The sequence below is a fragment of the Ursus arctos genome, chromosome X (genome assembly GCF_023065955.2).
Source record: "Ursus arctos isolate Adak ecotype North America chromosome X, UrsArc2.0, whole genome shotgun sequence".
Taxonomy (NCBI): domain Eukaryota; kingdom Metazoa; phylum Chordata; class Mammalia; order Carnivora; family Ursidae; genus Ursus; species Ursus arctos.
This window is the reverse complement of record NC_079873.1, coordinates 102,267,422-102,291,179: the sequence shown is the minus strand read 5'-3', so window position 1 is coordinate 102,291,179 and position 23,758 is coordinate 102,267,422. Positions and strand designations below refer to the sequence as shown.

Below are 23,758 nucleotides of genomic sequence, written 5' to 3'. Positions count from 1 at the left end.
TGTCTGGCACATTGCAGGTACTCTATAGATAATGGTAGCACTATTATTTTCTTGTGATAGAATCTGTCTGGCAGGTATACACTGATTATTTCATCTTTTTTCTCTATTTATCCATATTTTCCTTAACACTGAACCATTTTCTCTTCATTCATGTATTTAACTATTCTGAAATGGCCTCCATTTTTATCTCACTTGTAGAGACTCTCTGATCCATACTCTTGAGTTCAGATTTCCTCTATGATTCAAAAATCTTGTTGTTTCACTTAGTGTAATACCTTCTAGGTCCATTCATGTTGTCATAAATGGCAAGATGTCATCCTTTTTTATGGCTGAGTAACATTCCATCGTGTGTGTGTGTATACTTATATATGCATACACACACACATATATATACATACATACACATGTGTGTATATACACATACACGTATAGACCACATCTTCCTTATCCATTCATCTGTCGATGGACACAGTATTATTGTAAATAATACTGCAATAATCATAGGGGTGCATATATCTTTTCAAATTAGTGTTTTCATTTTCTGTGGGTAAATACCCAGTAGTGGAATTATTGGATCATATGGTATTTCTATTTTTATTTTTTTGAGGAACCTCCATACTGTTTTCTACAGTAGCTGCACCAATTTATATTCCCACCAGCAGGGTATGAAGGTTCCTTTTTCTCCACATCCCTGCCAGCACTTGATATTTCTTGTCTTTTTGATGCTAGCCATTCTGATAGGTGTAAGTGATACCTCATTGCAGTTTTGATTTGCATTTCCCTGATGATGAGTGTTGCGCATGTTTTCTTTGTGTGTCTGTTGGTCATCTGTATGTCTTTTTTGGAAAAATGTCTGTTACCATCAAAATTATTCCTATACAGAATAAAAAAACAAATGTATGACGGCAGCTTTTTTTTTTTAAAGATTCTTTCATGCTTATTCAATAGTCAGTAATCTTATTGTCTTTTTAATGTATCTTGTGCCATCAAATTATGACTATCTAATTTAGGTCCCCTGTTCTGATTTTTTAATGGGTCATTGGTTCTTTTTTATTGAGAATATTGGCAACTGGCATTGGTAGTGCTTTTCAGGTTTTGCATTGGGAAGTAAATTTCAGATTATGGTGTTGTCAATGAAAGATACGGTTTGTGATATTAAATATAAACTTTTATAAAAACGATCACTTTGTAGGTTTTAAAACCATTTTTGTTACGTCGTATAAAAACTGATGTAGAGAAGAGCCTGCCTCCTAAAAAGGAAATAAAGATTTACTTGGGACTGAGTAAAATGCAACGAGAATGGTGAGCTATTTTATTTCCATTGGAATTTATTTATGTGTAAGGATTTATTAAAATTTAGCTTTGTAGTGGTTCAGTCATGCCCTTATTTTTTTTCAGTTGTGCCTTTAGATCAAAATTTACATTTTTTTAAAACTTTTTTTTAAGACTTTATTTATTTATTTAACAGAGATAGAGACAGCCAGTGAGAGAGGGAACACAGCAGGAGGAGTGGGAGAGGAAGAAGCAGGCTCATAGTGGAGGAGCCCGATGTGGGGCTCGATCCCACAATGCTGGGATCACGCCCTGAGCCGAAGGCAGACGCCCAACCGCTGTGCCACCCAGGCGCCCCCAAAATTTACATTTTATGTTTAAATGGCAAGTTAAGTAGTTCAAATATTTTAATAGAAAATTGGTGAATATTTTATGTAGCCTTTGGGAAAGAGCATGGGCCTTGATTCTGTAGACCTGTATTTGTTTGTTTAAAAAATATTTTTTAATTTAAATTCAATTAACATTTATTATTAGTTTCAGACGTAGAGGTCAGTGATTCATTAGTCTTATATAATACCCAGTGCTCATTACATCACATGACTTCATTAATTATAGACCTGTATTTGAATCCCATGCTTTGCCCCTTAGTAGCTATTTAGCTTGGGTAAATTGTATAATCTCAGTTTCCCTTCTATAAAATGGGGATAATAATCTTAGCTTATGAGTCAATGTCAGAGTTAAAGAGGCTAGTGTCACTTGCACATTTGTTTGTTGCTTTTTCCATCAGTGAAAATAGTAATAATCATAATAATAAGTAATAATAAGATAGATGAGAATAGCAATTGTGGGTATTATAAAAATAGAAGCTGAATTGGTTTTTAAAATACAGGCAAAGCAGGAAATTGACAAGAGAAGTCACAAGGAATCATAAATCAGGCATGCTTATGTAAAAATGCTGTTAAAAGAAGCAAAATGTTGTGGGGCACCTGGATGGCTCAGTCGGTTAGGCATCTGATCTTGATCTCAGCTCAGGTCTTGATCTCAGGGTCATGAGTTCAGGCCCTGCGTTGGGCGTAGAGCCTACTTAAAAAGAAAAAAAGCAAAATCTTGCTAATATAAATAAAATTAGATCACTTATAATATATAATGACTTCTCTACTACTGAAACCAATATAGGGTAGTGGTGAAGAGTGTATTTCTCTGGATTCAGACATAAGATCAAACTCTTACCTTGTCCCTTTTTGTGGCCCTAAGTTGTTTCATACCTCAGAGTTGTGCAGATTTAACAAGATGATTTATATAAAGCCCTTTACATGATACCTGACACTTTCACTCAATTCAAGTTGGCTGTTATTATAATTAAATATTAATTATTGTTCAGGTAGATACATAGGTCTATTTTCACCTGGGTAAAGGTCAACAAAAGATAATGAAAAATGTTTACGGATCAGAAAAAAATGCCTTACGAAGATTAGGTATAAGAAATTGTGATTGTTTTTAGCTCAAACAAGTAAAAGTTGGATGCCAACTTTCAGCAAATATTGTAGTTATTGAATAATTATCAGATATAGTTATCTGAATAGTTATCAGCTGATCGCAATTTGTAGCAATGAATAAAGCAGGAGGAAACAGGTTTGTAGGCAACATACAGGTTAAAACGCTCAAAAGTTTCTTGGTTTTGCTGATCAGATTTAGTTTCAAAATTGAATTTGTTGTTTATTTTTAAATAGGACTCTTATGCTGATCACCAAAGGAATGATGCTTGATAGCATTAAACTTTTTTTTAGTTAGATTGCTTTAACTTTTATTATTATGAACAGTGCTGTGATGAACACTATTCCACTTACATCGCTATCCACAAAGGAAATCACAGATGTAGAATATTCACATTTTAAAACTTCTTATTTATCTTGCCAAATTGCCCTTCAGAAAGAGCATACTAACATATCCATGTCATTTTATAAGATCTTCCTATTTTACCACATATTCACCAAAACTGAGTATTTTTTTTACTTTTTTCTTTTCAAATTTTTATTGAAATTTTAATTAGTTAATATATAGTATAATATTGGTTTCAAGGAGTAGAATTTAGTGATTAACCAATTACATATAATAAATGATTTATAATTAACTATAATTGTTAAAAATTTTAGGTATACAAAAATCCTGATGAAAGATATTGATGTGTTAAACTCTGCTGGCAAGATGGACAAGATGCGACTCTTAAACATTCTGATGCAGCTTCGAAAGTGTTGTAATCATCCGTACTTGTTTGATGGTGCTGAACCTGGTCCCCCTTATACCACTGATGAGCACATTGTCAGCAACAGTGGTAAAATGGTAGTTCTTGATAAACTGTTGGCCAAACTCAAAGAACAGGGTGAGTTACAAATCTATACATTAACATGAAATGACTTTATATTAGTGACTTGTGTGTAAATAACATTTTGTGTATTTACTCATCATTCATTCATTCACTCATTCAGCAAACATTGTTGAGTACTTATTATCTGCCGGGAATTGTCTGATGGGCTGGGTATACAAAGAAGCATAAGACAACAGTCTTTGCCTTGGACAAACTCAGTATGAAGTGAGGAGGAGCAGTTGCAATTCGTTGTAATAAGTGCCATCATATGTTGAGAAACTGAGAGTTGGGGAAACTTTCACAAAAGCGACATTTGAAGAGCCCTGGAGAATGTCTAGGAGTAAATCATGGAAAAAGGAGGGGGAAGCATTTTACAGGGCAGTGAAACAGAAGTGTGAAAAAAGGGAATGCAGAGCTTGCAGTATTTGGGTTAGAGTGGCAGTTGATGAATCTGGAAAGTTGGATGGGGTCAGATTATGGAAGGCCTTTTAAACATGCTTTAAGAAGTTTGGACTATTTGGAAGGCAGGCAGGGAGGTGTGTCATAGAAGATTTTGCTGTGTCAGCTGACATGATCAGACTTGTATGTTTGGAGGAGAACCTTTGAAGCAGTGCAGGGGTTCTACTTGAGGATGAGAGATGAGAAACAGGAGACTAGTTGGGAGACTATTGAAGTAGTTTAGTGAAACACTGTGTGGACCAATCACTCATCCTCAGGACAGAGAAAAGGCAGACTTTAAATCATCTCAATATGTGTGGAGGGTTTTGAAATCCTTAAACATGCATAACTCAGCAGTGCATAATTCTGTATAGCATTCCTCGAAGGTGTATGTGTGTGTGTGTTTCATGAAGTGTTCATGTACTATATATTTATATTACATGTGATGTTTACTTATATTTTTGTAACATTCAAATTAGTTTTACACAAGTTGAATAACTTGCTTTTTTGGGGGAAATGTTTTAGGTTCAAGGGTTCTCATTTTCAGCCAGATGACTCGCTTGCTGGACATTTTGGAGGATTATTGTATGTGGCGTGGTTATGAGTATTGTCGACTGGATGGACAAACCCCACACGAAGAAAGAGAGGTGAGGAAAAGAAAATAAAACAAAACTTCAAAAATCAGTTCAATTAAGCCATGTTTTTCATCATTAGGTAGTTTTGAAATTTGACCTTTTTTTAATAGCTAGGTGCGTTGAATTTCTCACTAACACCTCTCTCTCTGAGCTCTTCAGTTTGGCTTGCATTATACTGACTCTTTACAAAGCATCCTTTTCAAGGTCTTCAAAGACATCCTTACTTATCTAAAGGATACTACACCACTACACCTTTACCTCCTCTAACCACTGCTATCTCTGACCTTCTGATTACTGTTTCTCATCCTACTCTTTAATCTCTGATTCTGGCATTTTCTTTTCTTGATTTGCTTCCTACAGTAGACCCTCGCCATTTGTGGAGTTTAACAGTTGAGATTTTTCCAGCTTATGAGCAAGTCTAAAGACTCATGAAACAGTAATTTGTAAAGGGAATAATCTCAGTGTTAGATTTCTGTAAAACTGCTTATCATGCATTTGGATCTTGGAATACTGAAAGGTTGGTGTATAGGGATGAGTTACTTAGCTAGTGAGGAAGCCTACCTAGCACACAGTGTCCTTCTCAAATTTGGGAATTCTTACAGATCTTTAGATTATCCCTCATGAATGTCATGGGTCTAATGTATTTAAACCCTTTAATACTTTTTTGGGGGGAGGGCTTTGCTAATTTAGCTTTTCTGTGCTCCTTCAAGGCTCTGTCTGTGGTCTCTCTTTAAAGTCTCTCCTCATGCTCTGGGCAAAGATTGTGATTTCATGGTATAGTGGAAAATGCATTGAACTTGGTTTCAGAAGACCTAAATTTCAGCACCAACTCCACCACTTTGTGGTGTATGCAAGCTGTTTAATTCTCTGAGCCTCAGTATCTTTATTATCAGGGTAATGTTAATACCTAGGCTTCTTTTTTTTGACAATGTTGTGAGGATCGTTGGGTATATTATATATACTGCATGTCATGAAATTGCACACAGCCCTTTTACCTCTCAGCTTTAGGGCCCCATCTCAGTCCACAAAGACTCTTAGTCCATGTCCCTCTCCTTCTATAGCTTCAGTGAGCACTCTGTCCCTTGTGTGCTTCCTTATTGAAGTTTGGCTGTAGCATAGGATAGGGTCCATAGCAGGCACACAGGCCCTTTTCATACTAAGGGTTTACCTGCTGCCCATTGTGGGGAAATATTTTTGATAACATTTACAAATATGCGGGTATTTCAAAGTTTACACTGGTCCCTGCTCTATAGTACTTTACTTTTTCTGAAATGGTAACTTGAAGCTTTATTGAGCTTTTGCTGATTTATTCCTCAGAATGAGTTTCTCCAAATCCACATTAAGCACAAGCCATATAATGCTATTAAAAATGACCCTTTTTCCTGGAATGAAGATGATACTAAGGCAGAAAAGTAGGTGCTTTCTGACCTCAAATAGCCAATTTGCATTTCTGACTGATCTCCCTGCTTATGAACAATTTGGACTTTACCTAATTATACCCAAATTATTCTGGTTTCTTAAAATTTCAAATAATTTCTCCCTTCAGAGGCTTTGAATTAGATATGTTGACTTTAGATACAGCAAAGTCAGAGCTATTCTTTTCTTTCTTTCTTTTTTTTTTCTTTGGAAATGCCTCACTTTCCCATTATACTGTTGTCCACATAATCGTTTCATCTGTTTTCCTAGTAAGAAGGTGAAGCCACATTTGATTCCTTACTCTAATTATTTACCAGCTGCTAATAAACAATTCTTTTTCAATAGTTCTTTTGCCCTTTCTTCATTGCTACAGCTTAATTCAGCTAGCTAAGTCTCTGGTCATCCTCTGGCACAGTTCCTATAACCTTTACTTAATTGGCCTCCTCACTTTTATAGGGAAAGGATCTAACATTTGTCAAGCAACCACTCTAAGCTATGCAATGTATAGGTCCAGTTGAATTCTCCTAGCAGCCCAGTAAAGTATGATTTACTGATATCATTTTCTCCACTTGAAACTGTCTCAGAGAGGTTAAATGCTTGCTTAGAAACACATATGTAATAAATGGTAATGATTTACACCAGGTTTTTGCTATTTCCTCTACACCAAATTGCCTCTCACTACACCATGCTGCTTTCTATACTGCCCCCTTTACATGCTATATGGACCGCGGCAGTGAGCATCACCTTCTCTGCTGCAACTTTTGACCATGCCATTCCATTCATTAAAAATATGACTTCCTGTATTTTTTATTATAAAAGTAATATATGATTGCTGAAGGAAATTTGCAAAATAAAAGTATTTCTGGCCAATCTCTTTTTGTATATATAATTTATGTAAGTAATTGGTATTATACTATAGATACTATATGTAAAGTTTGGTAACATTTTTTTACTCAGCATTATGTTGTACTTCCCTATATCAATAATAAAATTCATTGTAAAAATAATTTAAGTATAATATTACATCCAGTAAACATACTATAAATGATTTATCTCCCAATTGTTGATCATTTAGGTTGTTTCCAATTTTTTCACTATTATAAATAATGCTAAAGTGAAAGTCCTTATACATAAATCTTTGTGCACATTTCTGATTATTTCCTTAGGATAAATTCCTAGAAGTGGAATTACTGGGTCAAAGGGTATGAACATTTTTAAGACTCTTGATGCATATTGCCAAATTGCTTTCCAGAAAGGTTGTACCAATTTCCATTCCCTGCAGCAATGTATGAGAGTGCCCGTCTCACCGCCCCTCGTCAACATTGAGTATTATCATTTTTTTAATCTTCAAAAAATGGTATTATGTTTTAATTTCCATTTATTTGATTATTAGTGAGATTGAACATTATTTTTGTATTTATTAGCCATTCGTATTTGTTCTTTTGTGAATTGTCTGTTCTTTTTTTCCCCTTTTTTTGCTCATTTTTCTTTTGGGGTCTTAGTGTTTATTTCTAATTAATTTGTATGAGATCTTTATATAGTAGGGATATTAACATCCCATTAATTTTTAAAACTCTTTACTAAATATCCCTGGATTAGCTTACTGAATTTCCTCATTACTTCCCTGTTTGCCCCTTGTCACCATATGGAAACAAATCTACTTAACCTCCCCTTTATCCCATTCTCTTACTCACATTTCTGAACCTTTTTCTTTCTTGGTTGGTCTTCCAAACTATACCTTCTTTGTTAATCCTATATAAACTAATGGGAATGAAGTTGAGATGGCTGACATTTTACCTCCTAGATATTTTTCAGCTCTCACTCAATTAAAACCTTTTCACTGCTGTTGCTTTAAATAATTTAATGACTTATTGCTTGCCTAGTTAAATTTGTCTATGCGATTGTTCTGAGTTTGTCTCTTTTGGTGTAAGTGTCTAAAGATTAGGAACTTTATGTAATATCTACAGCAATTCACACAGTACAGTATATAGATAATATGCTTAAGTATTTTTGAGATGGAAGAATATCATAAAGTGGGCTTTTGAATATGCATGTTAAAATATTTCTTTCTTAAGGACTCTGTTAATATAACTTTAGTTTTCTTTCGTTTTCTTCCATTTCCTGTGTCAATTAAAAAAAGGAAGCAATAGAGGCCTTTAATGTTCCTGATAGTAACAAGTTCATCTTTATGCTGAGTACCAGAGCTGGAGGTCTCGGAATTAACTTGGCAAGTGCTGATGTGGTTATACTATATGATTCAGACTGGAATCCACAGGTTGATCTACAAGCTATGGTTAGTAATCTTTAACGATGTCAGAAATTTATTTTATCTAGGAGTACTATTGTTATTTACGCAGCACAGATGTAACTTACGATAAAAGGGCAACAACAAGTTTTGGGAGGTTTTCTAGATGTTAAAATAGATTATCTTGGAAAACAAAGATGCTGTGCTAATTCCAAAAACAAAAAAGGAAACAAACACACACCCCAAACCCAACTACAGCATTTGTGTGTCTATTTTGGCATTTATCATGAAACAGAAATTTTTTTCCCACTCCTGAATATTGAAGAGGACATATACATAAGTCTTAATGAAAAGTGTTAAAAAGTTAATCTGTTAAAAAGTGAAAAAGTTAATTCTTCTGAACAACTAAATATATTAAAATCCTTAGCACTAAAATTGAGAGAGGTATGATTTCAACTTTTGTAATAAAACATTTGGGATGAGGAGGTAAAAAGGTTAACAGGAATATATTCCAGGAAAACATTTGATACCTAAGGACACCATTGGAAACTATCCTACTCTTTAAAAAAAAAAATTCAAGGGCTATTTCTTTTACCTGTTATCATGCTGTCATTTGCTGAATTAGAGCTACAACTTCTGTCAGTGTGACTCACATTTTAAGATAAAGAAATGTAATTTCAGAAGTACAAAGATGCAAAATAGCTATGCACTCAAAATCCCAATAAGTTATGGGATACTTTACTGTCTTTGGAAGCAATTAAAGTCAGATGTCAATGAGGCATAGCTGAGAAGTCCTTCCTTTTTTAAATTTTATATATTTATATTTATATTTTTTGGTGCTAAAACCCGGGAGTGAACTCCCCAACTTCCTTTTTTTTTTTTTTAATAACAGAATTGAAACAAATTGACCATCCGGATGTTTTAATTTTTAAATTTTAAAAAGATTTATTTGTATTTTGAGAGAGAGAGAGAGAGCATGCGCCCACGTGTGTGCACATGCATGAGTGGGGGTAGGGGCAGAGGGAAAGAATCTTCTAGCAGACTCCCTGCTGAGCACACGGGGCTCAATCTCATGACCCATAAGATCATGACTTGAGTGGTCAGCAAGCTGACTGAACCAGCCAGGCGCCCCAGGACATTTTTAAATTGAAATGCTTTTTTATCATTATTTTAGCATGGTACTGAGCTACCTGTTTGATATGACCCAGTAGGAGTAAGCCCCAGTAAGTTACAGGGTTACTAAACTGAAAAACCTGTTGATAACACTTCATTTCCTTAAAATTGTTAGAGTATAGCTGATCTTTTATGATTTACTGATTTGAGTTTGAAATTTTAAAATTTGTGTAGGGGTGTTGCATTCTCAATCAGTGTGCTTTGTTGAAATTGTTACTGAGATCAAGTGTTTTTATATTTAGTTCAAGGACTGTTTCGAATCTTATTTCTTCGATTTGTTTTTCTCAACTGCCCTCCTCCCTTCACCTATTTGCTCTAGCAGCTTCTGTGTTTTAAAAACACTCCCCCTAGCTGTTTTTATATTATCAGAACTAGCCATCTGTCACCTTTACCAACTGTAAACTATAGGACTAATTCTAGACCACTATTATAGTAAGGATTTTAATATACCATTAATTTTTATTATCTTTTATTACACATCCCTGAATTGCCTCCATAAGCAGAAAGAACTGCTTGATTATGCAGACTTTTGCCACCGTAGCAACCCTTACTAACTACTTTCCCCCTCACAAAACTACTTGCTAGTGTGGAAGATGTTTGCATTTACTGGCTTAAAGTTGCTTAGTAAACTCCCTCTAGTCTTCATCTTAAAGGGGCTTTGGCTGTTGCTGTTCTAGAAATTTACTATTAATGGTATAGTATAATATTGGCAGATTTTTTTGGTCACAGGGACCTCTAGATATTCCTTTTTTTAAAGAAGATTTTATTTATTTGAGAGAGAGAGAGAGAGGGCACAAGCGGGGATGGGGTGCGAAGCAGAGGGAGAGGGAGAAGTAGACTCCCTGCTGAGCAAGGAGCCCAATGCAGGGCTCAGGGCTCGATCCCAGGACCCTGGGATCATGACCTGAGCCGAAAGCAGATGCTTAACCGGCTGAGCCACCCAGATGCCCCAGAGATATTCTTAATGTTCATCATCCTCCTTTAAAAAGCAGCAGGTCTAGAGAGTTCAGAAACTAATTTTGTATTCAGAATTTTATAGCATATGGTGCTGTACTATATATTTTATCCAGAATACCCAATATCTTATATTAGGATTCTTTCTTCTAGGATCGAGCACATCGTATTGGTCAGAAGAAGCCAGTACGTGTGTTCCGTCTCATCACTGATAATACTGTTGAAGAAAGGATTGTAGAAAGAGCAGAGATAAAACTGAGACTCGACTCAATTGTTATACAACAGGGTATGGATACACGTAAACTTAATTAGGTGCTTTTTTCCCAAAAGCACATGTTATTTTCTTTAAAGGAGATTACTTTTATTTATTTTTTTAAAGACTTATTTATTTATTTTAGAGAGCACGGACATGTGCACGTGGGGTGGGAGGGGCAGAAGGAGAGGGAGACAAGTAGACTCCCTGCTGAGTGGGGAGCCAGATGTGGGGCTCCATCCCAGGACCCTGTGATCATGACCCGATCTGAAATCAAGAGTTGGACGCTTAACTGATTGAGCCACCCAGGCACCCCAAGGAGATTACTTTCAAAGTTGACTAAAATTCGCGAACTTACAGGAAAAAAGTCAATTTTTTAGAAAAGTGCTAATTTAAATCTATTTAATTTAAAGCCTCACATTCAATTTATTTTATAGATAGTTGAACATCACTAACTTATGGTTGAATGCCAGTGGCATGTCTTCTGAAGTAACCGATATTAGCAGTTAAAATGTCTAGTTAATTTTTTTTAAAGATTTAAGACTTTATTTATGAGAGCGCGCGCGCACACACACACACACACACACACACGCACACACACACGAGCGGGGCAGGGGAGGGGCAAAGGGAGAAGGAGAAACAGGGAGCCTGATGGATATGGGCCTCCATCCCAGGACTCTGGGATCATGACCTGAGCTGAAGGCAGACACTTAACTGACTGAGCCACCCAGGCACCCCTAAAAAATTTTTAAACACTAATATTAGAGATTGCCTGTTGATAGAAAGAAATTTGATCTGAAAAATGAAGTTTGAAAATGAAAAAAATGTTTCTGTTCTTCTGAGTTTTAACTGAATTTTACAGAAGGAAACTCATATTGAAATAGAAGGTATGGTAGAAGAAAAACTTGTAGGGTGGGAGGATGGGATAGCCCCGTGATGGGTATTAAGGAGGGCACATATTGCATGGAGCACTGGGTGTTATATGCAAACAATGAATCATGGAACACTACATCAAAAAAAAAAAAAAAGAAAAACTTGTAGGTGTGTTTGTTAATATAACTTTAAAGCTCACTAATTTTCTGTGCTTATAAAGCTTTACTTCGGTTAAATGTGGTAGTGTCTGATTAGAACTATTATGCTGTGCTTTCTCTGGAATATAATTGAATATACACAACTTTTATTTTTATTATTAGGAAGACTCATTGACCAACAGTCTAACAAGCTGGCAAAAGAGGAAATGTTGCAAATGATACGTCATGGAGCCACCCATGTTTTTGCTTCTAAAGAAAGTGAGCTGACAGATGAAGATATTACAACTCTTCTGGAAAGAGGGGAAAAGAAGGTTAGTTAAAATGGCATTTGTTTTCATGATGAATTGCTTTAAAATCAACATACTTCAGTATGCTTAATTGGATTTGTGTTGTTTCAAATGCATGTTTCAAATGACTTGTGTTCTCTCTAAGGATTTGTAGTTTTATATCCAGAGGTAGTTTAGGGTTTTTTAGTTTAATTTTTGGTAAGAAAGACTAAGAACTAGAGTTTAAAATTGAGTGACCTTATATCTGATGTTTATTGAAAATAATGTTGGTATTTACTTAAAAGCCAAATAAATTTCATGTTCAATCACATATATCAGGACTACTTTTTTGCAACCTTTTTCTTGCACTGGATTAGAAATTATCTACTGATACATTGCATTAAGTGAAAATCTTTTGTGAACATTTCATGAGATATTAAAGGATTATTTGTTAAAGTATAATAAACTCAGAATATTGCAATTTTGTATTGAATTTACTTTTTTTTTAACAAATTATTTTGGATAATTTCAAACATAAGTAAAAGTAGACAGAAATTATATGGCTACATCTTCAGGGATAAAAGATTTTAAAGAAATCCTAATTAAGAATACTTGAATAACCATTTAAATATTTAAAATACTTGGAGCAAGTTAAATTTATATTCATTTACTGTTAGCATTGCATTCTTACCTTGTAAATTAACAGATTGGATATTTCATGTTAAACCTGACTTTTGAAAAGATAGAGAGCCCACAGATTTTTATAAGTAATTCAGTGATAATTTTCTAATTTCAATGCATTGAACTGTAGACTGCAGAGATGAATGAACGCTTGCAGAAAATGGGAGAGTCTTCTCTGAGAAATTTTAGAATGGACACTGAACAAAGTTTGTACAAGTTTGAAGGAGAAGATTATAGAGAAAAACAGAAGGTAACTTTTTACCTCAGCCATCGGACTCTCAAATTAGCATTTCTCTCCATAACCATTATTAAAAAACACTGACGCTTGGCTGTCTCAGTCGGTAGAGCATGTGACTCTTGATCTTGGGGTTGTGAGTTCAAGCCCACGTTGGGTGTGGGGATTACTTAAAAAAATAAAATTAAAAAACCCCACTGCTGATGTAGGTCAGATCTCATGCAGTTGCTATCTTTAATAAATTTTGCTGGATGATGATGATGATTACCATCATTTTTGCTGCTGTTGCTGCTGCTACTATTGTTTTTGAGAAGCAGTATAGGATCGTGGTGGAATTCCTGGATTTTGAAGCTGAATTCCCAACTGTATCACTAATTAAGTGACTTTGGGTACTTATTTTTCTCCACTATCAAGTGGAGGGTATGGTAATATACTGCATGGACAGCAAAGGTCCTTTGAGGAAATGGGAGTTTTATTTAATTTGTTTGAAATTATGGCTATAATTAAAAATTCAAAATTTTGAAATGACTTTAGACTTTATTACAAAAAATAGTACAGAGTTCACATATATCTTTCATTAGCTTCCCCTAATGTTAACAATATGCATAATCTTAGTACATTTATCAAATTAACACATTTTCTCCCTAATGTTCTTTCCCTGTTCCAGGGGATACAATCCAGGATCTCATATTGCAATTTTAAAGAACAGCTTTATTTTTAAGAGCAGTTTTAGATTCACAACAAAATAAAGTGGAAAATACAGAGTTCCCATATTGTACCTTCCCCAAATAAACATAGCCTACTATGCTATCAGTATCCCACATCAGAGTGGTACATTTGTGACACTTGAACATACATTGACACATCATTATCATCCAAAGTCCATCTTTTATGTTAAGGTTCACTTTTGGTATTGTACATTCTGTGGGTTTCGATAAATGTGTAATGGCATGTATCCACCATTACAATATCATACAGCATAGTTTCACTGCCCTAAAAAGTCCTCTGTGCTCTGACTATTCATTCTCTCTCTATAGCCTCTGGCAACAATTAATCTTTGTACTATCTCCATAGTTTTGCTTTTTTCAGAATATCATATAGTTGGGATCATATAGTATGTAGCCTTTTCATAATGGCTTCTTTCACTTAGTTGTATGCATTTAAGGTACCTTTATGTTTTTTTCATGGCTTGATAGCTCATTTCTTTTTAGTGCTGAGTAATACTCCATTGTCTGGATGTATCACAATTTATTTATTCATTCATCTACTGAAGGACATCTTGGTTGTCTCCAAGTTTTGGCTGTTATGAATAAAGCTGTCATAAAAATCCACATGCAGGTTTTTGGGTAGATATAGATTTTCAACTCCTTTGGGTAGATGACAAGGAGCGTGATTGCTGGAGTGTATGATACACTTATGTTTAGTTTTGTAAGAAGCTGCCAACCCTTCTTCCAAAGTGGCCATACTATTTTGCATTCCCATGAGCAATGGATGAGAATTCCTATTGCTCCACATTCTCACTAGCATTTGGTGTCGTCAGTGTTCTGGATTTTGGCCATTCTAAAAGGTGTTTAGTGATATCTCATTCTGATTTGCATTTCACTGACTTAAAATGTTGAGCATCTTTTCATTTGCTTATTTCCATCTGTATGTCTTCTTTGGCGAGGCTTTTGCCCATTTTTAAAACCAGGTTGTTTTCTTATTGTTGAATTTTAAGAGTTCTTTGTATATTTTTTTATAAGATGCATTTTGCAAATATTTTCTGTTATTCTGTGACTTTTCTTCTCATTCTCTTGACCCACGTTGCATTTTTTTGCTGTGTCTCCTTAGCCTCTTTTAATCTGTGTTAGTTCTCAGTCTTCCTTTGTCTTTCATGATCTTTACACTTTTGAAGAGTATTGGTCAGTTCTATAGTTTGTCTCTCATTTTGGGTTTCTCTGACCTTGTCTCATGATTGGATTGAGATTATGTATTTTTTGGCAAGAATGCCATGGCAGGAATGTTAAGTCTTTAGAACATTTTACCAGGGAATATAAGATGTTGTTGTGTTGTATTACAGGAAATAGTAACCTTGATCACTTAGTTGAGGTGGTGTCTGCTGGGTTTCTTCACTGTAGACTTACCATTTTTCCCTTTGTACTTGACAGATATCTTGGGGAATATATTCCTCAAACATATACCCACTGATTCTAGCATGTATTGGTAGCTTTTGCCTGCAACAGTTATTATTGTGGTGTTTGCCTAAAAGTAATTTTATATTTCTTTCATTCCACCTACATTTATTAACTGGGATTTTTCTGTAAAGAAGACCTGTCTCTTCTTTTCATTTATTTTGTACTCATTTATTTATATCAGCATGGACTTATGGATATTTATTTTATTTTTTGAGTTATAATACAATTTTATCATTGTTTTATTTGCTGAAATTGTTCTGTAAAGCTGTTATATTTTTAACTCACAGAAATGAATTTTGTTAAAATAAGAAAGCTTATTTTTGGATATTGATTTTACTGAAGAACGAGAGGTGAGCCATTTTAGTTTGCATCGCAACTAGTATACTGATAATGCTTTGTTGCTCTCATTATTTTTGGTAGTTTTTAGTGTCTTGACTTACATCTATCTGGTTGTTCTATCTATAACCTTAGACTGCTTACATTTTATTCTGATGAGATGAACATGATGACTTGCATGAATAAGGCAGAAATCGTTTTTGAGATCTTATTGTGTGATACGAATTTTTAAAATATTACGATTATTTCTGTGGGTTTATTGGTATTAAGAGTGTTTTATAAAGTGGAAAAATATTAAACAGTGAAGAGTCTAAATATCAGTGGAGCTTTTAATCTGCATTCTTAGAGTAAAATTGCATTTAGGAAAGTACTTGTCTATGTCTAATATAGCAGGTTTTCCTGTGCTTCCAATTCTAGCAAAATAATGTGCAAATATAGAGAAATTTTAGTAATAATTATGATTACTTCTATTTTTATGGTTGAATAACAAAATCAGATTTAAAAAATATTCTGACTTGACATTATCTTTTATTTCTGGCTTTTCATATTTTCTAGATAGGTTCTTAAAATAGGTTCAAATTATCTTTTGAAGAGAATTGAAAACCTACAAAAATGTTGTTTATACATAAATCATGGGAATTACACAATGAGGTAGATTTTCATATATGATTTGTTGAACCCACTGCATTACTTTACAACCATACCTGGTAATTTAAGTCATAATGACTGACATTGATCTTGAAAAAATTAACCTGAATTAGTTTGTATTAATGTACTCTTTTCTAAAACAAACTAATTCAGCATGATTTAGTGTTTTTGAAAGTTTGGGAATTGGCTGTTAATACTTATTCCAAATTTGAATACCTAGACCTGCATATAAGTATGGGTTAAATGGCCAACACATTACTTTTGACTAAGTTAACTTAAATTATTATTGATTTATTTTCATTCCAATTGGGACAAATAACATATTGGTTATTTATAAGGTATCTTTTCTATTACTGTCCTCTCACATTAATCCATTTGAGGGGGGAAAAACAAAACTACTTTCACTGCTTTCGGTATTTTTTATTTTATGTAAACTCACATTATACTGCCTATATGTCAAAGAGTCTTAGAGTTAAAAGATATCTTAAAGGTCATTTAGTCTAACCTTTTTGTAATTAAGAAATCCCATCTATAGCATGTAGGGTGGTTATCCAGCCTCTATTTCAATGTGGATATTGGGAATCTTACTCCTCTTGGGAGAGTTCATTTCACTGTTTTATATTTTTTGGTTCTCAGAAAACTTCTTATGTGACTTATAAGCTCCTTGATGGAAGAGATTATTTTATTCACCTTTGTATCCCTGACACTGACTTGTAAATAATACAGTAGGTACTTAAGACATATTTGTTAAATTATATCGAGCAGCAATCTACTTTCCACATTGGTTTTAACCGTATGGATCAACAGAGACTGTGTTCTTTTTTAGTCGATAGACTTTTACATGTGTGAATGGCACCATTATGTCAGTCTTTAGTCTTTACTTTGGACACTGAAAGTTTGTAGATCTCTAACCATCTTAGTCATCTTAGTTTATCATCCACTCTTAAATTATAATACTAATGTTGTAACTCCACCCTTAGATAAGATCAAATAGAGTGGGTTCATTAATTGTAGATTAATGGCCTGTTTTGTGCGCAGGTACTGGGATAGGCACTGTGAAATCAAGAAAAATACCCGAACTGGAAAACCATCCCTATAGACTCCAGAATTTTGTATTGTCAGTTTTGCCTATTGGCTTTTCAATTGTATTTTCTTTTTTTTTTTTTTTAAGATTTTATTTATTTGACAGAAAGAGACAGCCAGCGATAGAGGGAACACAAGCAGGGGGAATGGGAGAGGAGGAAGCAGGCTCCTAGCAGAGGAGCCTAATGTGGGGCTCGACCCCAGAATGCTGGGATCACACCCTGAGCCGAAGGCAGACACTTAACCACTGTGCCACCCAGGCGCCCCTTAAATTGTATTTTCTAGCTGATATTGGGGTAGAGTTTTGTAATGTTACCTAATCATTGTTCACCCAACTTTGGGTGTTTAATAATAATTTAGGTTTAACTACTGGCAGTTTATTTAATGCCTTAACTTGCGTGGTCACATTTAATCCTCAAGGTAGGTATGACTCTTCCCACTTCACAGAGGGAGGAATTAATTTTCCCCAAGTTATACGACTGGTACAGTGGCAGAACCTGGTTTCAAATTCAGGTCTTTTCTGATTCCACTGACTTTTCCCACAGCTACCTTACCAAGACCCTACTTCATTTAAAATTTCTCTTGATTTGAAGGTACATATACCTGTCATGTTGATATTCATCATTTACCCTTTTCAGCTACTTTCTAATTCATACACTTAACACAGTTACCAGAATCAATGTTAGTCTTCTATATTAGGTACTATTTATTTCGACATAGAATACTAACCAAATTGTGCAAACTCTTCTCAATTACTAAGGAAGAACTAAGTTTTTTAGTAACAACTAAACTTACTTACAAAAAAAAAAGGAAACAAAAGCATCCTTGCACCTAAACTTGGCATATAAAGTACAAGGGTTTGGAACTTGGGACGTATAATTGTGACTTCTAAAGCGCAAGTTCTGCTTCTTCCGAATGGCTTCAGTTTTCTCATGCTTCTGCAACATTGATGTGTTTGATTTTTATAAACATTTTGGAATAATTAAATTCATTGTTCTTGTGTATAGCTTGGGATGGTGGAATGGATTGAACCTCCTAAACGAGAACGCAAAGCAAACTACGCAGTGGATGCCTACTTTAGAGAAGCTTTACGTGTCAGCGAGCCAAAGGTTCCAAAGGTAAAACATTATGAGGCCAGTTTTTATATCCGATAGCAGACTTCTCTTGTAACATGGTCTGTCATTTAGATTGACTTGTATCAGTGCAACATTATTGTCCTTAAAATATAACAGCAATGTAGAAAAGTTCTTGATATGGCCCCACCATATAAAGCAATTCTATTGTATTTATTTTTCTATATATAAAAGAAATAGTAAAAGAAGTATGTTCACTTCATGTACTGAAAACAAATATATATGTAATGCATTTTCCCCCCATAGGCTCCAAGACCTCCAAAGCAGCCAAATGTTCAGGATTTTCAGTTTTTCCCACCACGTTTATTTGAGCTCCTGGAAAAGGAAATTCTTTATTATAGGAAGACAATAGGCTATAAGGTAATTTTTTAAGTTTTTATTTATTTGACTTATATTTTGTTTTTTTAAAGTTTTTAGATTAGTATAATGTACTCTTTTAAGCTAATATAATCTATTAAGCTAGACTGGAAAGCATTCCATTTTAATGTGAGAGAACATAAGAGTAAATCAAAGTAGTGGTATTTCTAACACCAAAGAGAAGGTTTAACTAGAAGTCAAACATCAAACTACCAAATCACCAGTAGGATCATCATGAAATGGGATTAATGGAGAATTATCCGATATTTCAAAAATAGTGATAATAACATTATTTTAATAATGCTAAATGTTTGAGTGGTGAAAGAATATGTAGAAAGAACAGTAGGCATATGGTTTTTTTTTTTTAAAGATTTTATTTGACAGAGAGAGACACAGTGAGAGAGGGAACACAAGGAGGGGAAGTGGGAGAGGGAGAAGCAGGCTTCCTGCTGAGCAAGGAGCCCGATGTGGCAGATGCTTAACAACTGAGCCACCCAGGCGCCCCAACAATAAGCATATGATTAATTAGAAGTGAATATATGATAGATGATAGGAAGTTTTTAATCATTTTCCTTAATATGACCAAGGAACACTACTTTTGTACTTATTGTTCTTGGGTTGATGAAAGCCCTATTGGTAGTTATTTGATTGTTGCCAGTTAGGTGTTAAAGATAATGATAAATATGATGATGAATTCTCACATTTTAAAATGATCTTTTGGAAATCAAGATTCGTATTTATATAGGTAGATAGGAACTCATTTTTAGTGAGGGAAATGTTTGTTACCCTAAAGCTCTCACACTGAGAGATTAAGCATACCTAGTTATTTCTATTTGCTGAAACTGACTTTCCAGTGAGTGAAAACAGATGGCCAAAGGTGTAAAATTCAGTAGTATAAGCAAAATTATAAAAATATTAATACTATTGTAATTTTATGAAATTTTCTGTTTTATGAGTTAGAAGTTATGTTTTAAAATTTATTTTGTGAACCTTTATCACAAGTGGAACTATGCCCAGTTATTTTGATTAGTAGCTGTAATGTGCCTAGAAAAGCACCATGTAGAGTGGATCTCTAGAGTGTTTGTCCTATTTGTCCAGAGTGAGAGCATTACCATTTGAAATGGAGCAAAAAAGGGATTGCTTGCTATTTATGTACCAAATTTCAATATATATAAACAGGAACAAGAAACTGATGTTGAATATAAGTAGTTAGTTATAATCTTGTTAGGGAAATATGATTACATTTGAATGTATTTAACCAACATGACTGGGTAAAACCTGTCTTAGGAAGTTGTCAAAGAGTAAAAGTACCATGACTGAACATTCAGACCAGGAATAAAATCAGTTTCAAAGAAAGTGAAAATGGTGATATACCAGAAGAAACAGGAAATTATAGATACAAAATAAAAACGAAGGTAGTAAAATTAATAGTTAGTAATATTTCATGAGGTAAACAAATACATGTATCTATTATCCCACATAAAGTTATAAAAATTTTGCTTTAGACCATTATTTTGTTACTTTTGTAGACTGTTATTAGTGAGACTTGAAAATTAATTGAAATGTTAAGCCCAGTTAGTAATTAACCAAATATCTGTGTAGAGCATTTTATAATTTATGAAATGCTTTATCACATACTTCATTTGATTTCTAACAGCCCTGTGACATAGATGTTATTATCACCTCCATATAAGAGGTGAGGAGACAGAAATTCAGAGAGGTTAAAAGACTTGTTCAAGGTCACATAGCTAACAGAGTTGCCAGGGGGTTACTGGTCTCCACCCCAGGTTCTCAGTGTTCAAATGCTATGCTCTTTCCACTCAGACATTCTGCGCTATTTCTGCATGTGACATAACCCTGCTGCTTTTTGCAGCCCTAAATAAGGACTGTGTTTATAGTGGTATGACATGTTGTTTGGGAGGTGAGCCAAGTGGTAGTCAAATAGCAACAATAAAAAAAAATCCTCACTGCCAATATAACTGTTCATGCTCCTTCTTTGGAGATCCTGAGATTCTGTTCCCCGTGATAGTACAGCGCCCACCACATCCTCGCCACAGCTCTAGTTTTAATGCAAGCAATGCCTTTCATTACAGGCAGTTTGTGGTTAGGGGTGAGGTCTCATAATCACAGTTGGATGGTGGCCAACTGGAAGAAGATGGAGGAGAGAGAAACCTTAGAAGAGGGAGGAATGAGGGGACAGCTGCAAAGGGTGACAAGGAGGCAGGTGGAAGAAGGGAGGACAGGGATGAATGAGGAGAGGGAAGACAGCATGGAATCCATGCTATGGTACCTTGCTCTTTTCTCTTCCTCACCTCCCAGAGATACATGACAGGAGAAGGAAGTATGAGTGAAAGGACGGCTGTTTTTCACTTAATCCATACTTGCTAAGTACTCCTGTATCAGGTCCTAGGCCATTCCTTAGGTGATGAAGTAGTGAAGAAGAGAGACGAGGTCCCTCAGTGCATGGAACTTATGTTCTAATGGAAGAGACAGATACTAAGCTGATGCTACAGAGTAATGACATTATTTGTTTTCTGTGCTTACAGAGGGTGCTATGAGGCAGCATGGCAGTGCATATCTAATGTGGATTGGGAGATCAGGGAGATGGTCCCTAAGGAAGTGTTATTACATTGAGATCAGAGAGATGCACAGGAATTAGTCAAGGGAAGTGTGGGAGAGAAGAGCTCAGGCAGGGAAACCATAAGTACAGAGGTGTTGCAGTAGGAAGGACGATGGCCCCTTTGGAAACTGAAGGCAGGCCAGTGTTGGTAAGGAGGGAGAGGGGCAAGACGAATTTGGTGAGTGAGTAGAGTCAGATCATGTGGAGCGCTGAACATTAATTATAGGTCACATTAATTAGGTTGAATTTTACCTTTAGAGCAAAGGAAAAACACTGAGATGTTTTTAAGGCAGAGGGATGGGTGGTGGTAAATTACTAATAGCAGATACTTATTTACTCCTTGCTTGTGTTGTTTTCTGTTCTAAGTTCTTTCAAAAGATCAGCTCATTATCCTCATAACAGCCCTGAATCTACATCCCTGTTTTATAGATGGGGAAACTGAGGCACATAGAGGTCCAGTAATTTGCCCCGGGTCAAGCAACTTTTAAGTGGTAGAGTATGATCAGATTTACATTCTTAAAAGATCACTCTGGCTGCAATACAGAGAATGATGAATTTATCTACGGAAACCAGCCAGGAGGCTTGTTGAAGTGTGAAAAGATGAGAGAAGATGGTGGGGGTTTGCAGTATGGTGGTGTGGTGTTGATGGTGGAAGGAAAATCCATCCCCTACCACTCTACTAGCCTTGTGCTCTCTTTAGCCTCATTTTGGATTGCCTTTGTATCACCTTAAGACTTGCCTTGATCCTCCATATATATGCATATTTAGCTGAGGATTTTTGAGACAAGTAAGAGTTCATTCTGAATGTTGGCTGTTTTTGAACCTTGTCTCTTCCATTCTTTACCAGGGGATGCAGACCTGAGCTAAGGTGGGTCCTTTAATTAGGTAGGTGTTGTGTTTGAGTTCAGAGTATAGACAGATGAGTGTGGCATGCTAGTCATCTGCAAAAGCTGTTGTTGTTTTTTTCAGGGAAGATGTGATATTGATAACTAATACCCATCTTCTCGAAGATACCCAGCAGTGTTTTTTCTCCCCCTATAGCTCCAGAAAACTCACCAGAGTCACAAAGTGAGTGGAGCAATAGTTTATTCTCAGTTGAACAGAATTGCTACAGTGCAGTTACCTGGTGTTCTCTATGCATAGTTATGTTCTCAGAAAGGGACTTCTTTCCCCCCTTCTGCTTAAAGGATTGCTAACTCAAAAGAGAGAGGTGTAGTCTTATAGCTGGGGGTATTATGGTGCATGGTACTTTTCTGTCAACTTTGAGTCCCCATAGTCTTAGTCTGTAGTGATTTTGGGTGGTACCAGTAAGTGGCTCAGTACTTTTTTTTTTTTAAAGATTTTATTTTCATTTATTTGAGAGAGAGAGAGAACATGCCAGCGCACACATGAGCCAGGGGGAGGGGCAAAGGGAGAGGGAGAAGCAGACTTCCGGCTGAGCAGGGAGCCTGACAAGGGGCTTGATCCCAGGACACCGAGATCATGACCTGAGCCAAAGCAGATGCTTAACCAACTGAGCTGCCCAGGTACCCGGGGCTCCGTACTTTGGAAGCAGTTGGTAAAGATCATTTTTCTCCAGAACCTGCTTATTTGCATTTTTATTTTATATTTTGATTCCCCCCCGCTGATATTTAGCACAACAAGGTCACAGCTATATTGCTCATGATAAGATCTGGAATTAAAGAGTTTTGTTTATTTGAGGCTGAGAAGTATTGTTTGTTTTGCCCTAACCACTTGGTGGATAGCAGTGCCTTATGTGTCAATTCTCCTTGCTCTCTAAGCTTTGACCTTGTTGCAAGTTAGACACATTCAGAAGCTTGATTGCTCTTGCAACTTAAAGGAGTTACTTAATGTATTTAATCACTGTGTTCCCTGAAATCTTTCTATTGGAAGAGGATGATTTAATTGAAATTTCAATTGCAGAACTAAAAAAATCCAGAGGATCTAGAAATTCCATGGAGTCTAAGACTTGGAGTGAAAGACTTTTGCCATATTTGAAGCTGAAGAAAGCTGTAGAATATTCTTACATTTATCTTCAATAAAAAATTCTTTAGGGACAGATATAAACATATGACAAATGGACGAAGTTCCATAATCTTTGTGAGTTTTGGTAATGTGTTTGCAGTGGCGGAACAGTACAGTGTGCGGATTTCAGTTTGCGTGCCACTACATTTAATTCATTTTTCCATGTTTCTATGAAACGCTTGCTAAAACTTGTTCTAGCCAAGGCCAAAATTTTCTTCTCACTTTTCCATGGAACATAGCTCTTAATTGCAAATTCCTTAGTGTCTGACTAGAAATCCAAGTAATCATTGAGATGTTTCCTTTTGAAAGATAACTGATTAAACTGTGGCTGTATTAAGTGTTATTGGGGGCCATCAGAAAGACATACAGTATGAATACTTGGGATAGCTTCTAGGTATCGCTTAAGTATTGTTGGTCT

The 23,758-nt window shown here is 35.4% G+C and overlaps 1 protein-coding gene across 19 annotated transcripts in view; it reads left to right on the top strand.

The window, feature by feature from the left end:
• Positions 1 to 23,758, top strand: part of SMARCA1 (SWI/SNF related, matrix associated, actin dependent regulator of chromatin, subfamily a, member 1) — a 1,457,411-nt gene that overhangs the window by 21,504 nt on the left and 1,412,149 nt on the right. For 13 of the 19 annotated variants that reach the window (XM_057314283.1, XM_048213571.2, XM_057314262.1 and 10 more), the window contains exons 10-19: positions 1,193 to 1,302; positions 3,426 to 3,652; positions 4,601 to 4,722; positions 7,293 to 7,328; positions 8,267 to 8,419; positions 10,652 to 10,784; positions 11,945 to 12,093; positions 12,860 to 12,979; positions 18,213 to 18,323; positions 18,585 to 18,698. In XM_057314283.1, the coding sequence (XP_057170266.1) occupies positions 1,193 to 1,302; positions 3,426 to 3,652; positions 4,601 to 4,722; positions 7,293 to 7,328; positions 8,267 to 8,419; positions 10,652 to 10,784; positions 11,945 to 12,093; positions 12,860 to 12,979; positions 18,213 to 18,323; positions 18,585 to 18,698 (1,275 nt within the window). The remainder of the gene's footprint in view (positions 1 to 1,192; positions 1,303 to 3,425; positions 3,653 to 4,600; positions 4,723 to 7,292; positions 7,329 to 8,266; positions 8,420 to 10,651; positions 10,785 to 11,944; positions 12,094 to 12,859; positions 12,980 to 18,212; positions 18,324 to 18,584; positions 18,699 to 23,758) is intronic. The other 6 variants (XM_057314300.1, XM_057314252.1, XM_057314287.1 and 3 more) reach the window with 1 other exon arrangement.